The following is a 23,044-nucleotide window of genomic DNA, read 5'->3' as shown; positions in this document are numbered from 1 at the left end:
TGTAGCCAGCTCGCAGACTCCAGCCTTGAGGTCCCCACTTTGGCTTTGGACATTGTATTACTTCATTCCTGTCCTCAGGTAGAGCTTATAAGGGTCTGCTAGGACAGCAGAGCCCGGACTGTCCTGCCCGGCCTCTCTGGAGGAAGAATTGTGAGGGTGACGTGGTTGTGCAGACTTCCTGCCTTACCCACCTCGAGGACGTAGCATCTGTGATTTCACATCCCTGTTGCCCTGCCTTTCCTTTGTTTTTCCCAGTCCCGTTGAATCACCATTCGGGGACAACTTTCAATATGGGCCATTGGGGAGGATTTTTTTTTTTTTAAGGGCAGTTGGAAAAACGGAGTTATTAGAAACTGGTCTATTCTGGGGCAGTCTATGAAAGATGGATTAAGTGAGGAATGCTTTCATGAAGTTGGTGTGTCCTTCTAAATAGGAAAATTCCTGTAAACGAAGGTGACACTTCAAAGGCCGTACTGGAACTAAGGGAAGACAACCCCTTGAATCACAACGTGGTAAGAGGTTAATGGCTTCTGTTGATGTGCTGAGTATCAGTGATCTGTAATCAATCGTGCATTCATTTGCCTACCATTAAAGGGCCTTTTGGGGGCGGGGCGGGGTGTTTCAGGGCAGGGCTGAGTAGAAAGCCTAGGCCGCAGGACGAAGCCTCACCCAATTTCTTCCTGGCTCACTTTCTTGGCTGTGCTCGCCATTTACGTCCTCGTCCCCTGGTGACTGGTGGGATACGTGCCGCCTTTTCTTCGATAAGCTACGTGCCACATCAGTGCTCCCAGCTGGATAAATGTGTAGCCTCCAAGTAGACCCTTAGGGTTTCCCTTCCCAGTAAAATATGAAACAGAGCTGTCTTCAGATACCAGGGAGAGGAAGTCAAAAGACACAACTACAGTTTGACCCATGGCCTCTTTATTGATTTAGAAATGAGACAGCTCAAGTCCTTCATTCCTTACTGTCCCCCTGAAGATTGGTTTTTGTTATGTTAAAGAATGCCTCCCCGCTCCATCCGGGGAAAACGCAGTGCACATCGCCCCGCCCTAACCTGACTGGGGCCTGGGGAGGGTGAGTCCGAGTTCTGTACCCCATGAGGGTGGTTCTGAGAGCAGTGGAGTTGGTATCACCTCAGTTGCAGCAAAGAATTTCTGCTGAGAAGGTGGATCTTCCAGAGTTAATAGATGACTGATTAATGCAGGGGCCTCAAGTCTAAGGGGACCAACGTTTTCCGTGCTTTGAGGACACTAGTTGGACAACGGTGAGGCGGCAGGCAGAGGAGGGTTCTGGATAAGCGGGGGCCAAAGACCTTGTGAATCCTTTAGTTTTTAACCGTTTCGGCTCAGATGTTGAGGCTGATGTCCGATTGAGCTAGTCCGCGGTTTCTCTTTGGGATGGGCTGCTTTGAAGGCATGTCCTCGGTAATACCCATATTCTTCTTCTGCGAAGGTGGACGCGACCACGGCCCATCGGATCGATGGCCTGGCAGCGCTGAGCATGGACCGCACGCACCGGCCTGATCCGGGAAGGGCTGCGTGTCCCCGGAAACATCGTCTATTCTAGCTCGTGTGGACTGGGCTCAGAGAAAGGGCGGGAGGCTGCCACAACCATAGGTGGTCTGGGGTTTTCTTCCGAAAGAAACCCAGAGATGCAGTTCAAACCGAATACACCCGAGATGGTGGAGGCCTCCGCTGTCTCCGGAAAGCCCCCAAATGGCTTCAGTGCTATATACAAAACGCCACCCGGAATACAAAAAAGTGCTGTCCCCACGGCAGAAACACTGGGCTTGGACAGACCTGCCAGCGACAAACAGAGCCCGCTCAACATCAATGGTGCTAGTTACCTGCGGCTGCCCTGGGTCAATCCCTACATGGAGGGGGCCACGCCAGCCATCTACCCTTTTCTCGACTCGCCAAAGAAGTATTCCCTGAACACGTACAAGGCCTTGCTACCTCAGCAGTCCTACGGCGTGGCCCAGCCGCTGTATTCTCTGGTCTGTACCAATGGGGAGCGATTTCTCTACCTGCCGCCACCTCACCACATCAGTCCCCACATCCCATCATCCCTGGCCTCGCCCATGAGACTCTCGACGCCTTCGGCCTCACCAGCCATCCCGCCTCTGGTCCACTGCGCAGACAAAAGCCTGCCCTGGAAGATGGGCGTCAGTCCTGGGAACCCGGTCGATTCCCACTCGTATCCCCACATCCAGAACAGTAAGCAGCCGAGGGTGCCCTCTGCCAAGGCGGTCACCAGCGGCCTGCCGGGGGACACGGCTCTCCTGTTGCCCCCCTCGCCTCGGCCTTCACCCCGCGTCCACCTTCCCTCCCAGCCCGCTGCGGACACCTACTCCGCGTTCCATAAGCACTGTGCCAGGATGTCCACCTCGCCCTCGGTCACCCTGTCGAAGCCATACATGACGGTCAGCAGCGAGCTCCCCGCGGCCAGGCTCTGCAGCAGCAAGTATCCAAAGGCTCCAGAAGGAGCCGAAAGCACCCAGCCAGCTCCCGGGCACGCCCGGAAAACAGCAGGTGAAGACAGAAAAGATGGCAGCTCACCTCCTCTCTTGGAGAAGCAGACGGTTACCAAAGGCGTCACCGATAAGCCACTAGACTTGTCCTCTAAAGTGGTGGATGTAGATGCTTCCAAAGCTGACCACGTGAAAAAGATGGCTCCCACCGTCCTGGTTCACAGCAGAGCTGGAAGCGGCCTAGTGCTCTCCGGAAGTGAGATTCCGAAAGAAACTCTTGTCTCCTCCAGGAAATGGCTGTGCTATCTATAGATCTGAGATCATTAGCACGGCTCCCTCGTCCTGGGTGGTGCCCGGGCCAAGTCCTAACGAAGAGAACAATGGCAAAGGCCTGCCGCTGAAAAACAAGGCCTTGGACTGGGCCATCCCGCAGCAGCGCAGTTCTTCATGTCCCCGCATGGGTGCCGCCGACACCGTGGTCACTAACGTTTCGGGGTCGGTCTCGAGCGCCGGCCGCCCAGCCTCTGCGTCGCCGGCCCCAAATGCCACCGCCGAGGGCAGCGAGACCAGCAGGAGCTCCGTGGATACCACGCCATCCGTCATCCAGCACGTGGGCCAGCCCTCGACCACACCTGCCAAGCACAGCGGCGGCACCGGCAGCAAGGGCGCCAAAGCCAGCAACCCAGAGCCGAGCTTCAAAGCGAATCCCTCGACCACACCTGCCAAGCACAGCGGCGGCACCGGCAGCAAGGGCGCCAAAGCCAGCAACCCAGAGCCGAGCTTCAAAGCGAATGAGAATGGCCTCCCGCCGAGCTCAGTATTTCTGTCACCAAACGAGGCGTTCAGGTCCCCACCAATCCCCTACCCCAGGAGTTACCTGCCTTACCCAGCGCCCAAGGGCATTGCCATAAGTCCCCTCTCCTTACACGGCAAAGGCCCTGTCTACCCTCACCCGGTGTTGCCCAATGGCAGTCTCTTTCCTGGGCACCTCGCCCCAAAGCCGGGACTGCCCTACGGGCTACCCATGGGCGGGCCGGAGTTTGTGACCTACCAGGACGCGCTGGGGTTGGGCATGGTGCATCCCATGTTGATACCTCATACGCCCATCGAGATCACTAAAGAGGAGAAGCCGGAGAGGAGGTACCGGTCCCACGAGAGGACCCGCAACGAGGACCCAAGCCTCTGGAACCGGTTTTCTGAGATACTGGAAGCCGGCAGCACCAAGTTACATCCAGAAGTCCCCGCGGACAAGAACCTAAAGCCCAGCACCAGCTGAAATCAAGGGAAGACCGTTGTCAAGAGTGACAAGCTTGTCTATGTAGACCTCCTCCGGGAAGAGCCAGATGCTAAAACCGACGCTAACGTGTCCAAACCCGGCTTCACAGCTGAGAGTGTCAGCCAGAGTGCCGAGCCCACCAAACCCCCACCTGACCCGGCTCTACAGCCACACCGGGATTTCATTGCCCTGAGAGAGGAGTTGGGGCGCATCAGTGACTTCCACGAAGCCTATACTTTCAAACAGGCTCCGGGCCAGCCAGTCTCCGGCTTAAGCAAGGAGAATGTTCCAGCGGTAACCAACAAGGAGAACCTGGCGACGCCGGTCTCGACTCCATTCCTGGAGCCGACCCTGGGGAGCGACGGCTCTGCGGTCACGTTCGGGAAAACCCAAGAGGATCCCAAACCATTTTGCGTGGGCAGTGCCCCACCGAGTGTGGACGTCACCCCCACCGACACCAAAGACGGAGCTGACGAGGCAGGATCAACCGATGGCAAAGTTCTGAACCCGAAGCCATCTAAGCTGGCAAAGAGAATCGCAAACTCCGCTGGTTACGTGGGTGACCGGTTCAAGTGTGTCGCTACCGGACTGTACGCAGACTCCAGTCAGCTCGGCCGGGAGCAGCGGGCATTGCAGGTGAGCCCCCCCACACACCCGAATTTCAGGAGCTTGACCAGTTGTCAGGTTTTTTTAATGTGTGAAGAGGAGGGGGCCGGGGGTATGATAGGGCAGGACACCGGGCTGATTTGGTTAATGAAGCTTAGGATAATTGAAATGTTTGAAATGTGTCCAGTAAGGGGACGTAAGTGGATACTTTAAGTTATTCTGTAGATTTTAAGCGAACTCCACTCGAATGCTGACAACGGAAGTTTTAATTATTGCGAAGGATGTCTAAAAGACTGCATGACATTTACCTATCAATCGCTTTGATTTCTCTGCCGTTACTGTACGTTAACAAATATACCTAAAAGCGCTGCTTAGAGTGCCTTACGTGATACTTGGTGGAGGTGTGTAGCGGCCGCATGTCTGTGAGATTCGTGCAATTTTTTTTCCACCCAAAAAACAAACAAACAAACAAAACAAAAACACAAACCTTGCTTAAAGGGATAGAGTATGTATTTAACTTGCTAGTGAATGATAGATGTTGTATAGGAATTTCCTTAAGATATTTTACTTTTAATTAAAAGACAAATAAAGCCAAATTGTTTTGCAATGTTAAGAAAACAATTGGTTTATGCTTATAAAAATGGATGAAGTTATCTAAATGATCCATTGAGTGCCCATTTTAATTACATACATGGAAGGATTACAAGAGGACAGTATTTTGTCTACCCGCTGCTTACTGTGAGGTCAGTTCTTCAAATTTTTATTACTGGAATCTTCCATAAACCTTTTGAGTTAAATTTCATTTCCAAATATACAAAGGGAAGTTTGTGGGCCATGGTCGTCTTTATTCACTGTGCATTTGTTTTCTTTTCTGTTGTGTTTTTGTTTCGCTTTCTTTGCATCGTGTTTTTGTTTTGTTTTATTTACCTTCGAAAGAGAATGTCTGTCTGTATGCCACAGTGTATGTATGGCTATACATACACACCACATATATCTCTACATACATATGGCTTTAGGAATAAAGAGTGTGTGACTAGTTACACATAGACACTCTTACGTTTTTATCGTTCAATTTTAAAATATCTCAGTTGTATCATAAATTGTGGTTGGTTTTGGGCAAACTTTTCTTTGAAGATACCTTCCTTTAAGGTAAGGGCAGTGAAATAGCTTTGGTGGTAAGGTGTGTCTTTTTTCCATCTCCGTTCTCTTTGTAGCGTGCAGTGATGCGCTTCTCAGAGTTGGAGATGAAAGAGCGAGAAGGTGGCCACCCCACGACCAAAGACTCTGAGGTGCACAAATTCAGCCCCACTGACTGGGAAAGGCTGAAAGGAAGTCAGGACAAAAAGCCAAAGTCGGTCGCCCTGGAGGAGGCCATTGCCGACCAGAACGACAGTGAGAGATGTAAGTGAACCCAGGCGGCTCGCGTGTGGTACCACGTCGGTGGGAACGGGGCGCTTCCGCTCCCAGTGCCGAGGGAGGTGAGAGGAAACAGTACGCTTCCGACGGCCCAGCGTCTGGGTGCTGGCTGTTCGGAGAACGGGCTGCTCTGGCCACCCTTCCCAGCTGTGGATTGCAAGGCTGGTTGTCCTTTGGAGCGTTGCGGCATCCAGGAGTGAAGCACCTATGAAATGCTGTTCCCTGGCACGCATCTCCTTTTTCCGGAGCAATGCTAGTCCTGTAGTTAGTAATAGTCTGATACAGTAGAGCAGAGGAATGGCAGTGCAGGACCTCCGGCGTAGCAGGTATGTGTTCTGTTTTGTAGCAGGTACGGACACGGGTTTTTGGTAGCAGTGGAATGGCACTTGCAGCCAGAGCCAGACCATCCAGAGTGACAGTCTCCTGTGGGAGGGAGTGGAGAGTACTCGGATTCTCCCTCCAAAGGCAGAGGTTTCGTTCAAGTGCGATGAGGGCTGATGAAGGCCCCAGAGAGATGAGCATCGTGTTCTGTGGAGGCTCGTTTGCAGTCATGAGGAGCTGACACCACGCTCCGAGGCCGTGGGATCAACAAGGCCGTTCTTCCCACCAGACGGGTGTGTTCTGTTCTGGAGGCCGAACTGGAGAGAAAGCTCGTGTTGGCCTCGAGTCACACTCTGCGGTCCCCTCAGCTGCTCCCCCACTGGGGTTGACTTCGGGCTTGGCCCTCGAGACTTCCTGGGCTAATGAGATGCGTTGGCAGCAAGTGGAGGTCTTTCTCCCGCTTTCTTCAGTGTGCGTTCTGGTGGCCTGTGGCCTGCAGCCTGCTCCGGACCCCAGAAACCTTACCGGTGATGGTGAGTGAGGGCACCTCGGTGAACGTCGAGGACAGGGTGGGCGTGACATCCTCCTGAGACGGGACAGTCGGGGGTGGTGGGCACGTTTGGGAGGCCCAGGCCCTTGGACCCAGTCGTAGGGTCGGCGTTGGCCCGCACGCTTAGGTCGTGGGTGCCTGATGCAGTTCGGGAGAATTGTGGTCAGCAGCAGCGTGTGCTTCTCTCTGCTGCTTGGAGCACTGCCCTCCCCCAGCTCATCTTTGGGGTCAGACAAAGGCCTGTGGCCAGGGTTCTGGGTAAGCCACACTGGGACCGGTGTGTCCCACGTGGCTCCCGTAGAAGGGGATTTCTGGGGCTAGTCAGTGGCGGCCTTACCCGAGGGATGGGGCTCTCGATGTGCCTGGAGTAGACGATTCCGAGCTCCTCCCCCTCGGGATTGGAATGAAAAATGGAGGGTCCAGGCCACCCTGGAGTGAAGCAGCAAGAAGGCCTCCCTCCTTGCCTGTGCTCACAGCTGACATGCAGCCCTTACCCTCCCGAGTGGCCTCATAACTCAGCTCTTGGGAAGTTTCTCAGAGAGATGTGGTAAAAGTGGGCAAGGCCAAGTTCACGGGGATGCACTTTTCTGAGGAGGGGATCTGCCTGTTCTGGGTGGACGGTGAGGGAGGCTGGAGGAAGGCAGCGGGCAGTTAACCGGCCTCGAGTCTTCTCGCCCTTTTCTCCAGCAACGTGGCCAAACCCAGGGTGGCCGCTGCCCTTCACGTCTCAGTGGCCTCACCCGCCCTTCTTCCCAGAGACGTTTGTGTGCGTCCTTCCCAGTCTTTCCTGCTGAGCGTGGAGACGAGAACTCGGTGTGGCTGATGGGGAGCAGGGCCTGAGCCCCAGATGATTCCGAAAGCCCCCTCCCCCCACCGCCTGCCTCCAATCTCAGACTGACCGACGGGTCTCTTCCTGGAGCACCCGGGACATGGCCCAGTGAGCCATGAATGGCCACCATGGGAGGGCAGGAGAAGGGTTGGGGAAGGTGAGGGGCTCCGTTTGAAAGGTTGGGGCAACGGAGGTGGGTTCCCCACCCACCCTCTGTCTTGTAGAAACGTGGGGTTTGTAAATAGCTGGTCAGGAAAGGTCACCTGAAGGGGCCACTGTTCTTACTGCGGCCTCCACGTCCAAGGCCCAGCAGGTGTTCACTCCATTCAGCTGGATATGAATGGGCCTTCTTGTTCTTGGGCCATCATGTCTTGAGCTGATATGGGCTCAGGTCCTTCTCATGGGTGTAGGTGTGGCCGAGAGCCGAGCTGTGAGCACATGGGAGCTGGGGCGGGGATTTGGAGCGGGCAGGGGTCCCAGAGAGGGTCCAGGATGCCTTCAAGATGCCTTCCCCCTTCTGAGGCAGCCCCTACCCATGGAGGGCCCAGGAGCTTCCAAGGTGGTGGGTGCTGTTTGCGTGGCCCTGGTTGTCCTGGTGCGGGTGCATCTTGTTGCTAGGGGCTTGTTTAAAAAAAGGAATTAACTTGAAAACACAGTGGCCGAGATACTCATTTATTCTTTATGATCACATGGGTGGCTGAGTGAAATTTTTATTTTGGAAGTTCACCAGAGTTTGGAGGTTCCTCAGACTTGGAAGTTCATCACTAGGAACCCTCAGTGGCATTTGAAGATGGGGCGGGGCAAGGTGGCACTGGTCCCTTCCTTCTCAAACTTGGAGTAACCATCTCCCTTGCCAAGCACTTGGCTGGGACAGGCCTAGGACCTGCTCAGTGGCAGTGCCTGGCCAGGAGCTGGAGGAAGCCTCAGTCGAGGGGCTTCATGAAACTTCTTTGCTCAGGGAACTTCTCTTCCAGCTGAGCACTTGCACGTTTGTAAACTACTTTGGAACAGAGATCCCCTGCACTCCTTCTGTAGCAGGTGTAACTTTGAACAAGGTTAGCCCTGACTTGAGGTGCTATTATAGTTAAGCTACAGAGAAGGGGATTTTAATCCTGGGGAGCCTTCCAGCAAGTCAGAACCCTCTCACCTTGTTTAGGCCTCACTGGGCATGGCTCAACAGTGGGGAGGGTGCTTTGCTGCCACAGTGACTTGTAAATGTTGCTGTGGTGATGCTTCTGTGAGGTGATGCTATGGTACAATCATAATGAATTTGGGATATATGTGCTGTGAGTCATAGGACCATGCTGCAGGGACCACGTTCACATCTTGCTTAGACTGGGTGACCAAGGGCACATGGCTTCCCACTTTTAGAAGGGCCAAAAGTAGCAATGATGGCAAAGCCTGATGGTTAGGATCCCCGTGTATCTATTTATCTCCCCATCTCCTTTGCCCTCAAGGGTCATCCTCCTGTGGGTCGTGGTTAGAACAGTCTTTGAGAAGCTCCAAGTGACACGGAGCCTCTACCCCATAGCTGGTGGCCATGGGCATCTTGGGCAGTCGGGGTGGGCGTCCTTCAGGGTTATTACTGGCCTGGGTAAGGTCACACTAGCGTAAGGTCTTGGGGGGCCTTAGCTGAGGGGAATTGAGATCTTTGCCCTAAAAGGCTCCGGGGTTGGGGGAAGGGTGGATGGACCTAGTTTGGAAAAAGAAACTTTCAAATTGGACATGGGGGTTCTTAAGGTAGCCCTTCCATTCCTCCATGGATCCCCTCCCACGGAGCTTTTAGGGAAGGCTGATTGGACCAGAGAAGTCCAATGGTGTAACCAGCAGGGCTCACCTCTTAAAATTTCCTACATTTCAGGCCTGAGATTCAGGCTGGTCTGAAAGTCTTGGCATCTTTTGGTTAAAGAGATTTTTCCAGCCTTTCTCTGTGCTGAGCCCGGCCCGTGATTATGAAGCCCACCCTGGAGGGAGGCTAGCAGTAACATTCCCACTTTACAAGTGAAGGGGGCCGAGTTGTAAAGCGGCGCCATTCCTGCCCGAGTGTTTAAGAGGGTCACAGAGCAGCCCGAGTGAGAGTTGCAGCACGCCGTCTTCACCGGGCCTGCGGTAGCCTGGGCTGCATCACCCGTAAGCACAGGCCAGGAGTTTGGGGTTTCTCCTGCTGCCATGGCAGGAGACCCTCGCGGTTGGGGTGATTCCACCATTCCGGCAAGAGTAGATGGGGATCTCTCCCACCTTGGGATACCCTTGGAGAAAAGCTAAGTGTGTTCCACCATTGAGAACACAGGTCAGGCTAGCCCAGGCCAGGGTGAGGTTCATCCCCACAACTGGCTGCCATTAAATGCTGGGAATGCCCCCCAAGAGAGGCTGATCAGGGGACCAGCCGGCTGGGCAGAAGTGGGAGTGATACTTGAAGTGGTCTAGGGAGAGGAGGAGGAATGCGAGCAGCATGTGAGGGGTGTGTCCATGATTTCATCTAGAAAAACGGGCTGTGGGAGCTTAGCTCAGGTGTTAACGAAATACCAAACTCATACACCCACCCCCACCCCCGGCCGGTGATGGACACAGGGTCATCTTCGGGGAACTCTTTAACAGCACAGTGATCATTATGGAATTATTTGTGTTAGAAACAATGTGACTAGCAAAGTAGTTGAACTGTTTCTTTGGCTAGAGCAAAAGCGAGGAGTAATGTTAGGCTGGGGTGATTGGAGGAAAAGCCCCAAGTGGATGCTAGATTGAGCAGAGGGGGCAGGAGCAACACAGGCGGAGCTGGGGTGTGAGCAGTTCAGCCCTGCCCGCCGCCCCCCCACCCGCCCCCCCATGAAGGGGGTTGGAGTCTTGTCTTTGAAATGTCCTTAGATGCTTGTTGCCTGGGAAGGAAGGCGTGGAGACGTGCCAGGTGGGTGACTGGTGTCACTGAGGGCCTTCTTCCTAGACAGGAACTAGGAGCAGCCCCTCGATGGCAGTGAAATGCTTTTCCCCCCACGGGTGTGGAAGGAGGACAGACGGACTTGTAGCAATCTGGTTGAGTTCTTTGAAATTGCCCTTGACCCTTGTGTGTGCACCAGGAAGCCTTTCCTTTCCCTTTGCCAGGCTCCTCTTGCCTTGGTCTCCCCAGCTTCCCAGCCTCCCACCATTCTTTCCGTACCCTTTTTCTTCACCCTCGCCCCTGCTGACCCAAGTGAACATTGGTGCTATGTCTGTGTAGATGGCAGTTGGGGGCTATTTGGTCTGTTGATGACATCAGCCTTTTTTGTTTACTAGCAGCTGTTTCCATAGTCATTTGTAGTTCCGCCCTGATTGGTTGGATAGTCATTTGTAGCTCCGCCCTGATTGGTTGGATCTTACTGTGAGGTCACTCACCCCCCCTTTAAAAGTAAGCCACCTTGGAGAGTTAAGCAGTTAGGGAGTTATCTCACATGCCTATAGAGAGAGAGTGTAGATGCCTCACCTTGACCCTTGAAGGATGGATTGTGAGTGGGCTACACGCCTCATCTTCTGCTTTCTTTGCTGGCTGTGTTCAGCTGTCCTTCCTTTGGGACGTCTTTCTGAGGGTTTTGTGCTTCCAGCGTGTGAGGCCCCTGGTCTCCAAAGGGGGGTGGTCTGTTGGTAGCAGATTGCCTTGGGCATGGGGGTCCTGCCTGCTCCTGGTGACCTTTGTTCCCTCCTTTCCGGGTTGTCTCCCCTCCCCTAGGGGAGTGTTATGATGGAAGCAAACCTGACCCCTTCGAAGCCCCAGAAGACAGTGATCTTCCTGAGGACATGGACACGGAGCCCCCCAGAGAGTCCCTCACCGACCAGACGGCCCCGGACGCGTCACGCAGCCCCACCCTCCGGCTGAACAGAAAGCGCAAGGTCTCTGGCAATAGGAAGCACACTGAGACCACTGTGCTCCCGGAGAACTCTCTGCTGAAAGCCAAGCCGAGACGGGTCTCCAAAGGTGAGCTCGGTTTCGCTTCGGCCCGCAGGGCACCCTACGGAAGTCCTGGAGCGGAGCAGTGGAAAGTTCCAGTCCCACCCTGGAGCCCTGGGGGGAGCCACTCACACCTCCCCACCCCCCACCCCCCCAAAGCCAGGTGGCGGGGCTGGAGCCCAAAGGTGGCCAAAGGCAAATAGACCCCCTCCCGAGACTTGGTGACAAGTTCCAGCCAACACAGTGACCACACCCCTCCCCTCCCCCACTCCTGTTAGTGATGTGTAAGACAGTTCGTTCCCCGCCCTGGGGGGCTTCTTCATTAATTTGTAGTTATTTCTCCATTAGCTGACTGGCCTGAGAGGGAAATGACAAACAGTTCCTCTAACCACTTAGAAGAGCCACATTATAGTGAGCTGACCAACCTGAGGTGTGCATTGAATTAACAGGGCTCCATCCCAGAAAGCAGCGCCGCTTGCTGCACCTTAGAGAACGGCAGAAGCAGCAGGTGTCGGCAGCAGAGAGCAAACCTGGCCGGCAGGGCAGGAAGGAAGTGACCCAGGTGGTCCAGCCTGCGGTCACCCCCCAGGGCAATAGCATCTCCGAAGAGAAACCTGGCAGGAAAAGGGCAGAGGCCCAAAGCAACAGAAGCTGGTTGGAGGAGTCCCTTAAATGCAGTGACAATGAACAAGGTACGCACGGGGCGGGGGGCGCTCCTGGAGGGTGGATCACCCGCCCTCTGTGGGAAACGGCCCTGGAGGGGACCTGAGGGCCATCCAAGTTGACAAGAGTAGCGTGTGGCGAGCGGGGAGTTTTCTTCATGAGGTCCTTTCAGCCTGCACACTTCTTATGGAATGGACAGTGAGGTGGGAGCTCGACTTCCTGGGCTGCTCCTCATCACCCAGCCCGCGGCTGGGCAGGAAGGGAAGTCTTGGGTGACCCCGGGCGCTTGTCAGTGCCCTCATTCCAGCCTCAGGCTGTCTGTCCCCAGTCGCCCTGTCCCGAGCACCCAGGCCCCCCATTGGTGGGGACGGGAGCGCAAAAAGGGCTGGCTTCTGCCCTCTCTTGCGGCCCTTTGAAGCGACTTGCCATTTGGCGTTTCGTGGGTTAGCCCATTTGCCGGTTGAATGTGGGATAATTAAAATATTAGTGCTTTGAAAACATAATTGGTATATCTTTAAAAACTGAAGCTGCTCCAACGATCAGTGCTAACAATGGGCTTTTCTTTCCTCACCGGCTACAACTGTGTAACGCCCGCTGCTTCTCCCCCTGACAGATGTGCTGTGCATGGACGAAGAAATGGATCGGCAGCCTTCGCCCCTGCCGCAGAAATACACCGACAACAGCGAGAAACCATCCGCGAAGCGACCGTGCAAAACCAAGCATTTGATCCCTCAGGAGCCCAGGCGGGGCTTGCCGCTGCCAGGGGACTCCTAGGTGGACAATGCGGATGGCAAGGTACCTCTTGCCCCTGGCTCTCCCCCGCCCCCCGGGCCTCTGCAGGCACATCCCGCCTGCCTACTTCTCTGCTTCTGGGGACAAAGCTTTCCTTTTCCTGAACCCCTCCCCCCAAAACGTCCCTGCCCCTTCCTAGGGGACGTGTCTCCTGGGTGGCGGTGAAGTTCCCAGCGAGTAAAAATGCAGCCCCTTCCTCGCGCCCCGCCTCCCTCAGACAGAGAGGAGGAAAAGTGCTTTCCTCCACTCAGGAGCGGCCTGAGCCCAGTTCCGACTATGATCTTTCGCCGGCCAAGCAGGACCAGAAGCCCTTGGACCGTTTGCAGCAATTGTTACCATCTTCCCAGGCCTCGCAGCTGACATGCTCAAGCTCCCCTCCAGAGACCACCCAGTCCCGCCCGATGCCACCAGAAGCGCGGAGACTTATTGTCAATAAGAACGCAGGCGACACCCTCCTACAGCAGGCCTCCCGGCTTGGCTACGAGGTGAGCATCCTTGTGGGTGCCCCGGATCAGGATCCACCGGCTGCTGCTCCTTGGGTGGGGGACACACTGGCTGGGGATGGGGGGCGGGTCTCAGAGCCCAGCCCCCTCCACGTGGCGGGCTGGGCTGGGTGTTCCAGCAGGGTGTTTGCGTTGGCTCCCGCTCACACTGCGGGCTCTTTGGTGGCTTGTTCAGTCGTGGTGTGAAAAGAAAGGCAGGCCTCTCTGATGTTCCGTTCCCGTTCAGGCAGGTAGGCTGCTTCGGCCAGTCCGGCTCACTTATCTCTGATATAAAATCTGACCTAACCCAGGGCTTGGCGACCAGGGGAATTTTAATGAGCCCTTTTGGATTCTGAATAGCAAGAAGGAGAGTAGTTATTAGCTCTACTAAGTTGTGCTGTTTGGGGCAGAGTGATGCCCCTGTGGGGTAGCGGGTGGGAAGTGTCTGTGCAGAGTAGGGGTGGGAGTGGGGCAGACCTGAGCAGTCTCTTTCTGAGAGGGCACGGGAGCCGAGGGCTGATGGGCGGGGAGCAGGGGTTGAGCCTTGCACAAAACTCCCTGTCCACACTGCTGTATCCCAACCCAGCACGGCTGATGACAGTGATGGCCTCTATTGCTAGAGCAACATAGAAAGATAACTGATATCTGCCTAAGCCCGTGTGATCTGTAGTAAGTCCTTTCACCCTTTTAACATCTTCACTTGGGAGTAACGAGTACTAGCCCACTCTCGGATGAGGAAACTGAGCCTCAGAGGGGTTAGCTGATACCCGTACAGGTAGCAATCCAGCATTGCTCCAGAGCCCACCACGCTCCTCAGCAAGACTGGCTCACACTGGAATTGCCCTTTTGACAGTTCAAAACCTCTGTGAGACAGATGACTCTCTCTGCCCTGTGCAGTTCCCCCACCATACTTGTCAGTAGCAATTGTGATGTAATAGCCCACAGGGCAAAGGCATTTTTCTGTGCTGGCATCAGCCCTCTGGGAGTTGAATGGTGACAGTAAAACGCGGTGCAGCAGGCTGAGCGTGGAGGTGTGGCTGAGCACTGGGGTGGCAGGACCCAGGCTGGCCCGGAGCCCTGGCGCCCACACCCTCAGCCAGCTCTGTGCCCCTGTCCCCCGTCTCCCGTCGTGTCCCCCCACCCCGGTCCATAGTGCCGTGAGCCCTTGGAAGTGTGCCTGCCTTGGCCCTAAGGCATGACTGTGGGTGGGTAGTTGGAAGCACTAGGGCTATGCTTAGTTTGGGATGTTTTTTTGTTGTTGTTGTGGGTTGAATGTGCTGTTGTTTCTATCTACACGTCTCTTGGAGACCTCTCCATTAGCTAGAGAGCACTTTGTGGTAGTTAGCGCAGTTACTTGCAGGTGAAGTCCAAGGAGCACCCAGTTGGTTTCCCAAGAGCTGAGAGCGGGCGCCTAGGAGGACAGAGCAGATGTTGCACATAGTGTTGAGCTAGACCCCCCCGTGGTTGAGAAGATAGTCTCCTTGCTTCCAGCAAACGCTGGAGGTCGGGGGGAGACCCCTAACCCCAACTTTTGGGTTAGGGTTGAGAAAGTAGACTCCCGCTTCCAGCAAATGCTGGAGATGGGGGGGCGGGGTGCTGCTGCACCCGCCGTGGAGGGCGGGGCTCCGAGCCCCACCTGTGAACTTGGCATCATTTCCAGCAGCCTCCCTTTGGGACCAGAGACGTCAAAAGACCCTCGTTGGTCCTCTAAGACAGTTTCCATTTTGGTTTGGTGGCTCTGAGGCCTGGACCAAGGGGCACTTGATCCATACTTTTTTAGGCTACCTGGCCTTTGATTGCACAGGAAGCCTTGGGAATGTTTACGGTCGGATTTGTTTTTTTCTTCAAATGTAAATTTCAATATGTAGATTCCACAGATCACCAGTGTTGATGCTGAACATTGTGACAAGTAGATGAACGCTTTCAACTTTGATTTCTCTGGGCAGAAATTTCTGGGATTTCTCTGGGCAGAATTTTAAATGTTGGGATGATGGCCCAGTTGGGAGATGTGGCAGCTTCAACCTTTTCAAATTGAAGGACAGTTTGCTTAAGCAGATAAGGGTGTGGTTTGGGAGGGTTTTCCTGAAGTTTTGTCTTCAGCATTCTTGGTTATTTTCTTCTGCTTAGCCAGAGATACCATGTGCAGTATAAAGGCTGTCTGAGCTTTATGTCATGATAATGTGGTTCTGGAAGTTTAGAAACACACTCTGGCTTCAGATCCGCGTTAAATAGATCACTTGCGTGGCCAAAGACCTCAAACCTTTCCCTCCTGGGAAAAAGGCTTCTATTTCTTAGGCTGAAACGCCCGTGTGCAACCACATGCTTGTGCCTTTAGCGGTGATGGTTAAATTTTCTATGAACTGATTAAGTCATGTTTTTCAAAAAGTTAATGAGGCATTTAATTAACAACGTCGGGCTTATGGCCTTTATGGTTACATTTTGCGGGTAATGGCATTCGGCTTATAGCCGCTGAACAGAGAGCTGTCCGACAAAAGCAGTTTGACTTTGCTTGGGAATGGCTGGGCTGCCCTTCAGACACTCCCGTTTATTTCTAGCGGAGAAAATAAACCAAGGAATGTGTTGCGTCGACAGACTCGCCCCGCCTCTTCACCTTTCAGTTAGAGAAAGTGTTGGTGGCGATGGTTGCCATCCATTTAGAGGCCATCACCCTCCTAGTTAGGATAGTGTAGTTAGCCCACTTGACCCCCAACAGAGAAGGCCTGTGGGATGCTCGTCACAGCTGCATTGCATCCCTCTAACTGGGGCCCTCTTGGGCCCTTTGAATCTTCCCAGCTGACCAGGTACCAAAGACCTGAGTTATAGGTCTAGTACTTGATGTTAATTGAACTTGGGGTTTAATATCTCTGGGCCTCAGTTTCCAAGTGTTGAATGAGGATGGTACTACCTTCCTTTCCTGGTAGCTCCTGGGTTCCTGTGGGTGACAGAAGACGTCCTCATCTGGGGAAATGAGAAGCACTGTGTAAATAGTGGGATCAACGTGGTTGAGTTAGGACAGCCCGTGGCAAAAAGTCTGACCTGGCCGTGGGGCTACTGCTGCCTCTGCTGCCATCTTCCGGGAGAAGAGAGTTGACTTACCCATCAGCTTGGACGGCCTTTCATTTCTAGGTACCCTTGAATCTGCCCTAGTAGTGATGAAGGTTTCCAGGTGAAGGCCATGATTGTCACAGCAAATAAACCCTGCGTTGAGTAAATTGATGTGTGCACAGCAGTTGGTGGCGTTCAGACCTGATCCCAGAGCCACGTGACAGGGCCTCTCCCTGGCTGGGGCACACAACTCATTAGCTTGCAGCCGTCCACTCAAGTCTGGCTAGTGAGGGCCTGCTAAAAGAGCAGCAGCTTCATGCGGTATCCTGGATACCAGGGCTCGGGGCAGGTGGCCTGGGAGCCCAGAGGATTGAGGGCTTTCTGGCAGGTTGGGATGTAAACGGAGAAACGCATTCGTGGGCGTGCCTTTTCTCTTCCTCCTCTTGTTTTGGAAGGGAGCTGCTGCAGTGACCTGAAGTAACAGGGCCCCGATGGCCAGGTTTACCAGCATGCCCCATTGGGTTCACGTGGTAAGCAAATGGAACATTCTAGTTTGCTCCCAAGTGAGTGGTCACCTTTGATTGGCGTGTCCTCCAAAGGGCATAAAAGGTTTTACAGAACCCATCTCGCACTTATGAGCAGCTAGAATGACCCCCGTTTTAGGTTTAACAGATAAGTTACCTGAGAGATGTCACAAGGAGGCCTGTTCTGACCCCCATCCCATCCCCCCTTACCCAGCAGACCATGTGTTGGGCCACATGCACGTTCTGCCTACTCCCAGCTCTCAGAACCTGACGGCTCTCTGCTGGGCACGACTTACGCAGTATTAACAGTATAACGTGTTTTCTGGTGGCAAATGCTTTCGATGTGTCTGAAAACTTTCTTAAGGTAATAAAACATTGAATAAGTTCCTGCTCTGCTTACTGGGAGTGGTTCATATTAATATTTTAACAAGCCAAAGAAATAAGGTTAATAACAGTGATTCTAATGCACAGTGTTGACACAGAACATCTCCGGGGGCGGGGGTGAACGTTTTATTTGATTCTTGAAATGTGGAGGTTGCAGCCTGTGGTGTATCAGGTTCCTGTCATTAACTTGGGGCAGAATCAGTCTAAAATTTTCATATTTACTTGAGAGGGTGGAGTGAGGCAAAATAGAGGGTGGGGTTATTGGAGGCATTTTGTGTCATTCCTCGAGGATGGAGGGAGAGAGCTTCTCTTTAACTCCACTTAACATACAGACAAGAGCATCTGAGGCCCAGGTTCTGATTTGGGTTCTTAACAAGGGTTGCGAGGATGTAGGTGACCTGGGTGTCCCTGCTTCTCTAAGCTGGGGAATGTTCTCTGGCTGATTTAAGCTCTCTTTAAGTGTTGGTCATCCATACTTTGATCTAAACTTGTGTTATCGTCCACTGCCACTGACTGAACAGACCCATCAAGTGAGAATGGTCTGTGCTTGGCAATGTGTCATCTAAGATGTTAGCAGCCGTGACACCTCTGTACTGGTCACGTCGGCCCCTGGGCTGAGGGCTTCCATCGCTATCCGAATGCGTCCTCTCAGCAGCCCTGTGGAAGCTTGGAGAAGTTCAAGGGTAACTTGCCCATGGCCAGGCCACTGGTGCAGCAGAGCCTTAGACAACACTGTCTGCATCTCCAAGCCCTTCTCACGCACTCTCACCCCCCACCAGGATGCCTGCCACCTCCCCGCGCCATGGTGGGCTTTTGGCCCCAAGGATGTATGCCTTTGAAAGTGGGCACCGGCAAGCTATGGGGAGGTCACCCTTACAAGGTTCACTGTATGGTTGTCTGATGGTATCTCCTCTCCTCTCCTCTCCTCTCCCCGTAGGAAGTGGTCTTGTACTGCCTGGAGAACAAGATTTGTGATGTGAACCACCGCGACAACGCGGGTTACTGTGCCCTGCACGAGGCTTGTGCAAGAGGTTGGCTCAACATCGTACGACACCTCCTTGAATATGGCGCCGATGTCAACTGCAGTGCCCAGGATGGAACCGGGTCAGTGGCGGTCTTGCTCTTGGCGTGGCCCTGCTGGGGCATAGGCAGTGGTTCTCAGGGTGTGCGGGGAACCCCAGAAGGAAAGATGGAGAGTGAGTGCCATTTAAGCACACTGGTGGCGGAGTCCTCTAGAATGGAATCGGACAGATCTTTCTGGCAAATTTACATAGAACTTTAAAACTCTGTGACGCTCTTATGGACAGAAGTCCCTGAAAATGTTGAGCCTGCATGAATAATCAGGGGTGTTCTCTTTTAAGACCCTGGACTCTTCACCAGCGTCTGTTGAATCTCAATCTTGAACATATATGTGAGTTGAAAGTTGCAGGAGTACAGACAGGTCCAGTGGCAACTGGCTTGATAGGACCTGCCGTGTCCACCCACATCCCCGGGCCTGGCCCCCACTCTGTCCTTGACCTCGGTTTATTGGCCAGAGGCCCATGTCTGAGTCAGCCCAAGCATCTTCCTGGTTGTACCTGGGATGCCACCACGAGGCAGGGCACTGGGGCTTTCCTGACGGTCATAAAATGAGCAAAACCGTAAGGTATTTGGTGGTTCATGGTTTCCAAATAGCATCCTTTCTGGATGGGACTGCGGACAGTGTTCCTGACCCCAGCGGACACGGGCAGGAGGACTCTGTATCCTCCTGAGAACTCGCCCTGCCTGTCGACTGCTTCTGGGCGAGAGGGTTGATCACTCATCTCCAAATTGGTTTCAGGAGAGGTTCCACTTTGCCCCTAGTTTCTTTTACCAACTGCACTTTTTGGGTTTTGTTTGTAATGGTGTAACAATGGCTTCTCGTATCTGCTTCCGTGGTGCTGGGGTTCTTCCCCCCACCCCGCCGTATGTTACCTTCTTACAGTCTGTCACTATTTAAGTTCATTGGAAACATTTTCATCGTGGCCTGAGTTCCTCCTTGGGCCATGCATTAAGAGAGATTTGCATTGAAGAATTAGGCCTGAGATGGTCCCTTCACCTGTCCCGTAAAGGGTTATGTGTTGAAATAACAGAGTAATTTGTCGCAGCGACCGTACACTCACCTCCTCGGTGAAATAGCGCGCCTACGAGGCTTGGCCGCACACGCTCGATTTTGCCCCGTGTCCTTAGAAGCAAGCGTCACGTGCACGGGTGTAATCCCCCGCACCTCTCCTAGGCCTCTCCACGATGCTGTCAAGAATGATCATCTCGAAATTGTCCGCTTGCTCCTCTCCTACGGTGCTGTTCCTACCCTGGCTACGTACTCAGGTAGAACCATCAAGAAAGTGAACCACAGCGAACTTCTGGAGAAGTTCTTAACAGGTACGGCAGAGGTCAAGACACGGTCTTGTTCAAGCATCTAGACGGTGACTTCACAGCCTTTCACCTGGGTTCCCCCTACCCCCACCCCCCGTTTACTCTAAGTGACCCTTTACTGGGAAAAGCAGCCCAACGTTAGTCTGTCAAAGAAGAGATACGTACTTTGAATTTTGCGAGGTGGGGGGCTGGAAAACTCTTGGCTAGCCAGGCTAGCTTTTGTTTGGCAGGCTGGGGCGGTGAGGCGGGCAGTCCCTCAGGAAGGCGGGTGGACGCGTGGGGAGGTTTCAGTCAGATACCTAGAGGCGTGTGCAGTGGGACTTGTCAGGAGGTGACACCAGCCCCAGCGTGAGATGTTCCCGAACTCCAGCAGCATTTGCCTCTTACCAGCAGGCGTTATCTTGTTTCTCTCTCTCTCTCTTCCCCCGCCGCCACCTCTGCAGACGGTTTAAATAACCTGCAGGCTCCTGACGACGGTAGCCCCGGTTGCTCTTCGGAGTTCTCTGGCAGCTCTGTGTGTGCTGAACAGCCTTGTTCGTTTCAGTTGGGCTTCTGGGGGTGGTGGTGGTGCTGTGAGCAGGACTTGCTTGGGAAAGAATTTTTCCAGAGTCCTTTTTGGCGAACAGCTGGAATCTTGCTCCAGCTTACTGACCTCTCTCTTGTTTGCCCCCCCGGTTAGAACCAGATGATGAAAGTGGTTATGATGTTTTAGCAAATCCCCCAGGACCGGAGGACCAGGATGACAGCAACGAGGCCTATGGTGACCTATTGGAATCTGAATTTTCCGAAGACCCCCTTTTGCCGTGTTATAACGTCCAGGTGTCCGTCGCTCAGGGGTGAGCGTGGCCAGCATGTGGTCAAGAGCCAGCCCAGCTGCTCTGTGGGGTGGCAGGAGTTAGAAATCCCCTTCAGTAGATGAGGTTGGCTGGGTTGGGGGGTGAGTGAATTCCTCACCAAGTGTCCACCGACCTCACATAATGCAGTGGAACTTTTCCAGAAAAGTTTGGGGGTGGGAGGGCTCCCCAGCCAACTGCCCTCATTGGAACACACCCCTAGAGCCCAAAGGACACGGGAGTCAGCGACTGCAATTGCACAGTTTCAGTCAGTAAACTCTTGGGGAAGGGATCCTCCCCAAACGGCTACCATAGGGGCCTTCCAAGGCGCGTGAGGTCCACGGGACGATACTGATGTGTACCCGCTTCTCGTATAAGATTAGAGAAAGCCGTATGTGGCACCTGGGATCTTATGTGTCTTCAGATTTGCATAGATCGAGTCTTGTCCCCACGGTCGGGCCACTGTGCCCCATGACCAACCCTTTGGAGTGAACACATCAGGAGACCTTGCTCTGCTGTGTGTTGACCCCGGTGCTTAAGGAGTAGCATCCTCCTTGGACTCTGAGGCTGGGAACGTGTCTGCCCTTGTGGTGACATTCTATTCGGGATAGAGATGATAAAGCGTGGCAGGGTATCAGGAAGGATTGTACCACCTCCCTTCTCGAAAAAGCCTCACTCCCGGCAGCATTGAGAGGCAGGTTGGAGGTGTGGGAAAGGCAAGGAAAGCCAGGTGACCTCGAGTGTTTCTCATGCTCTCTCCATGAGGGCCGGAGGAGAGGAGAGGTCAAAGAGGTGTTTGCCATCTCCCTTGGGTTGGCATACAGACTGGTTTTCCCCAGTGACTAGAACGGGGTGCACTTACTTGGAGAGGGGTGACCTGAGTTGTGACCAGAGCCAAGGCAGCACTGGGGTGGCCTGCAACGAGGCTCGTTCAGGGGCGCTGCTCCTGCTTTTGTCTAAGTTGGCTGGTCTGCCCTAGGTGGTCTCTTAACACATGCACATGAGTCCAGAGTTCCCCCGCTAGAAGTAGATCTTCCGGGCTTCCCTGGTGGCACAGTGGTTAAGAATCTGCCTGTCAGTTCAGGGGACACAGGTTCGAGCCCTGGTCTTGGAAGATCCCACATGCCACGGAGCAACTAAGCCTGTGCGCCACAGCTACTGAGCCTGCACTCTAGAGCCCGCGAGCCACAACTAGAGAAAGCCCGTGCGCAGCAACAGGCCCAATGCAGCCAAAAATAAATAAATAAATAAAATTAAAAAAGAAAAAGAAGAAGTAGACCTTCTAAGGACAGTGAGAAGTGGGGTGGGGGTGGGGTAATCAAAGTGGAAGTAGCAGGCCCTTTCACCGCCAGGAGACGGGTAGTTCATAGTTGGGAGCGCCTCTAATTTTGCCGGAAACTCAAACCACTGTCCTTTCTCTGGTGTAGGCCTCGTAACTGGCTGTTGCTCTCAGACCTGCTCAAGAAACTGCAAATGTCCTCCTGCATATTCCGCTGCAATTTCCCAAATGTGGAAATCGTCACCATCGCGGAGGCCGAGTTCTGCCGGCAAGTGTCAGCAAGTCTCTTATTCTCTTGCCCCAAAGACCTGGAGTCCTGTAATCCAGAAAGTAAGGAGCTCTTAGATCTGGTGGAGTTCACGAACGAGCTTCAGACTCTGCTGGGCTCATCCGTGGAGTGGATCCTCCCCAGAGACCTGGACTCAGACGACAACTGGTGAGCTCGCCAGGGCCCGCCGTGTACAGTGTGTCATGGTGTTAATCCTTGTGCATATGTGTCGTAATACGACTATTTCTGTAAAGAAAGGACACTATGAGACACGACTCCAGTCGGAAGGACTTCATGTTTTTTTCTTTTTAAAATTTTAAGTCAGTTTTTATGAAGTTGTTAATAAAGTTTCTTTACTTTTCAATGTACACATGCTTTGGAATATGTTTGTTTTTACTCGGAACAATTGTTTCTTTTCTTTTTTAAGGAGAAAAAAAAAAAGGCAAAGGAGCTCCACACTTTGACTTAATTTCATACAAAGCTCCGACGACAGAGGCCATAACTGTTGAGAGTTGCTTTTGGGGCAAATTAAACCAGTAAAATTTTAAACTCTTCCTCCATATTAAAGGGATTGAATAAATTGGCCACTTTGGTGCACCTGTGTCCTGCGAATTGTCCAGTTGGAGATGGAGGTTTAGAAAGTGAGTTTCAGTCTTGTTTAAGTCTCTTCCCATCAGACTGGTCTCGTGATTTCCTACACACCATGTTACTTCCTGTCTACCTTTCCTTGGTGTTGTTCATGCCTGGATTGTCTCCTGTACCTGCTCAAACCTTGGTCCATTCTCATTTGTACCATGGAAGTTTGTCATGCCGGATACTGTCAGAACTAATTTTACTTAAGTTTGCGTTAAGGTGCAAAGCACATGTTTTGTATATTTTCTGTTTTTTGTGTTTGTGTATATTTTATGGTTTCGCTTCAAGAAATTTTATGGGAAGGGAAATAGCAAGATGTAAAGAGCAAAAAAGTCATCATTCTCTTTCAATTGTTAGAACATC

The 23,044-nt window shown here is 53.2% G+C and overlaps 1 protein-coding gene across 1 annotated transcript in view; it reads left to right on the top strand.

Moving 5' to 3' along the window:
• Window positions 1–22,689, top strand: part of LOC308619857 (BCL-6 corepressor-like) — a 43,485-nt gene extending 20,796 nt beyond the window's left edge. The window contains 15 exon segments of the mRNA XM_081239083.1: window positions 434–512; window positions 1,453–1,509; window positions 1,511–2,746; window positions 2,748–3,743; window positions 3,747–4,382; window positions 5,567–5,753; window positions 11,166–11,411; window positions 11,834–12,076; window positions 12,661–12,818; window positions 12,822–12,842; window positions 13,070–13,324; window positions 18,212–18,378; window positions 19,529–19,674; window positions 20,348–20,504; window positions 21,929–22,689. Of these exon segments, the coding sequence (XP_081095209.1) occupies window positions 434–512; window positions 1,453–1,509; window positions 1,511–2,746; window positions 2,748–3,743; window positions 3,747–4,382; window positions 5,567–5,753; window positions 11,166–11,411; window positions 11,834–12,076; window positions 12,661–12,818; window positions 12,822–12,842; window positions 13,070–13,324; window positions 18,212–18,378; window positions 19,529–19,674; window positions 20,348–20,504; window positions 21,929–22,220 (4,876 nt within the window). The 3' untranslated portion in view covers window positions 22,221–22,689.
• The last annotated feature ends 355 nt before the right edge of the window (window positions 22,690–23,044 follow it).

This window comes from Mesoplodon bidens (genome assembly GCF_964165515.1).
Source record: "Mesoplodon bidens genome assembly, chromosome: 7".
In the NCBI taxonomy this organism is placed as follows: Eukaryota; Metazoa; Chordata; class Mammalia; order Artiodactyla; family Ziphiidae; genus Mesoplodon; species Mesoplodon bidens.
The sequence above is the reverse complement of the archived record's forward strand: the minus strand, read 5'-3'. Positions and strand labels throughout refer to the sequence as shown.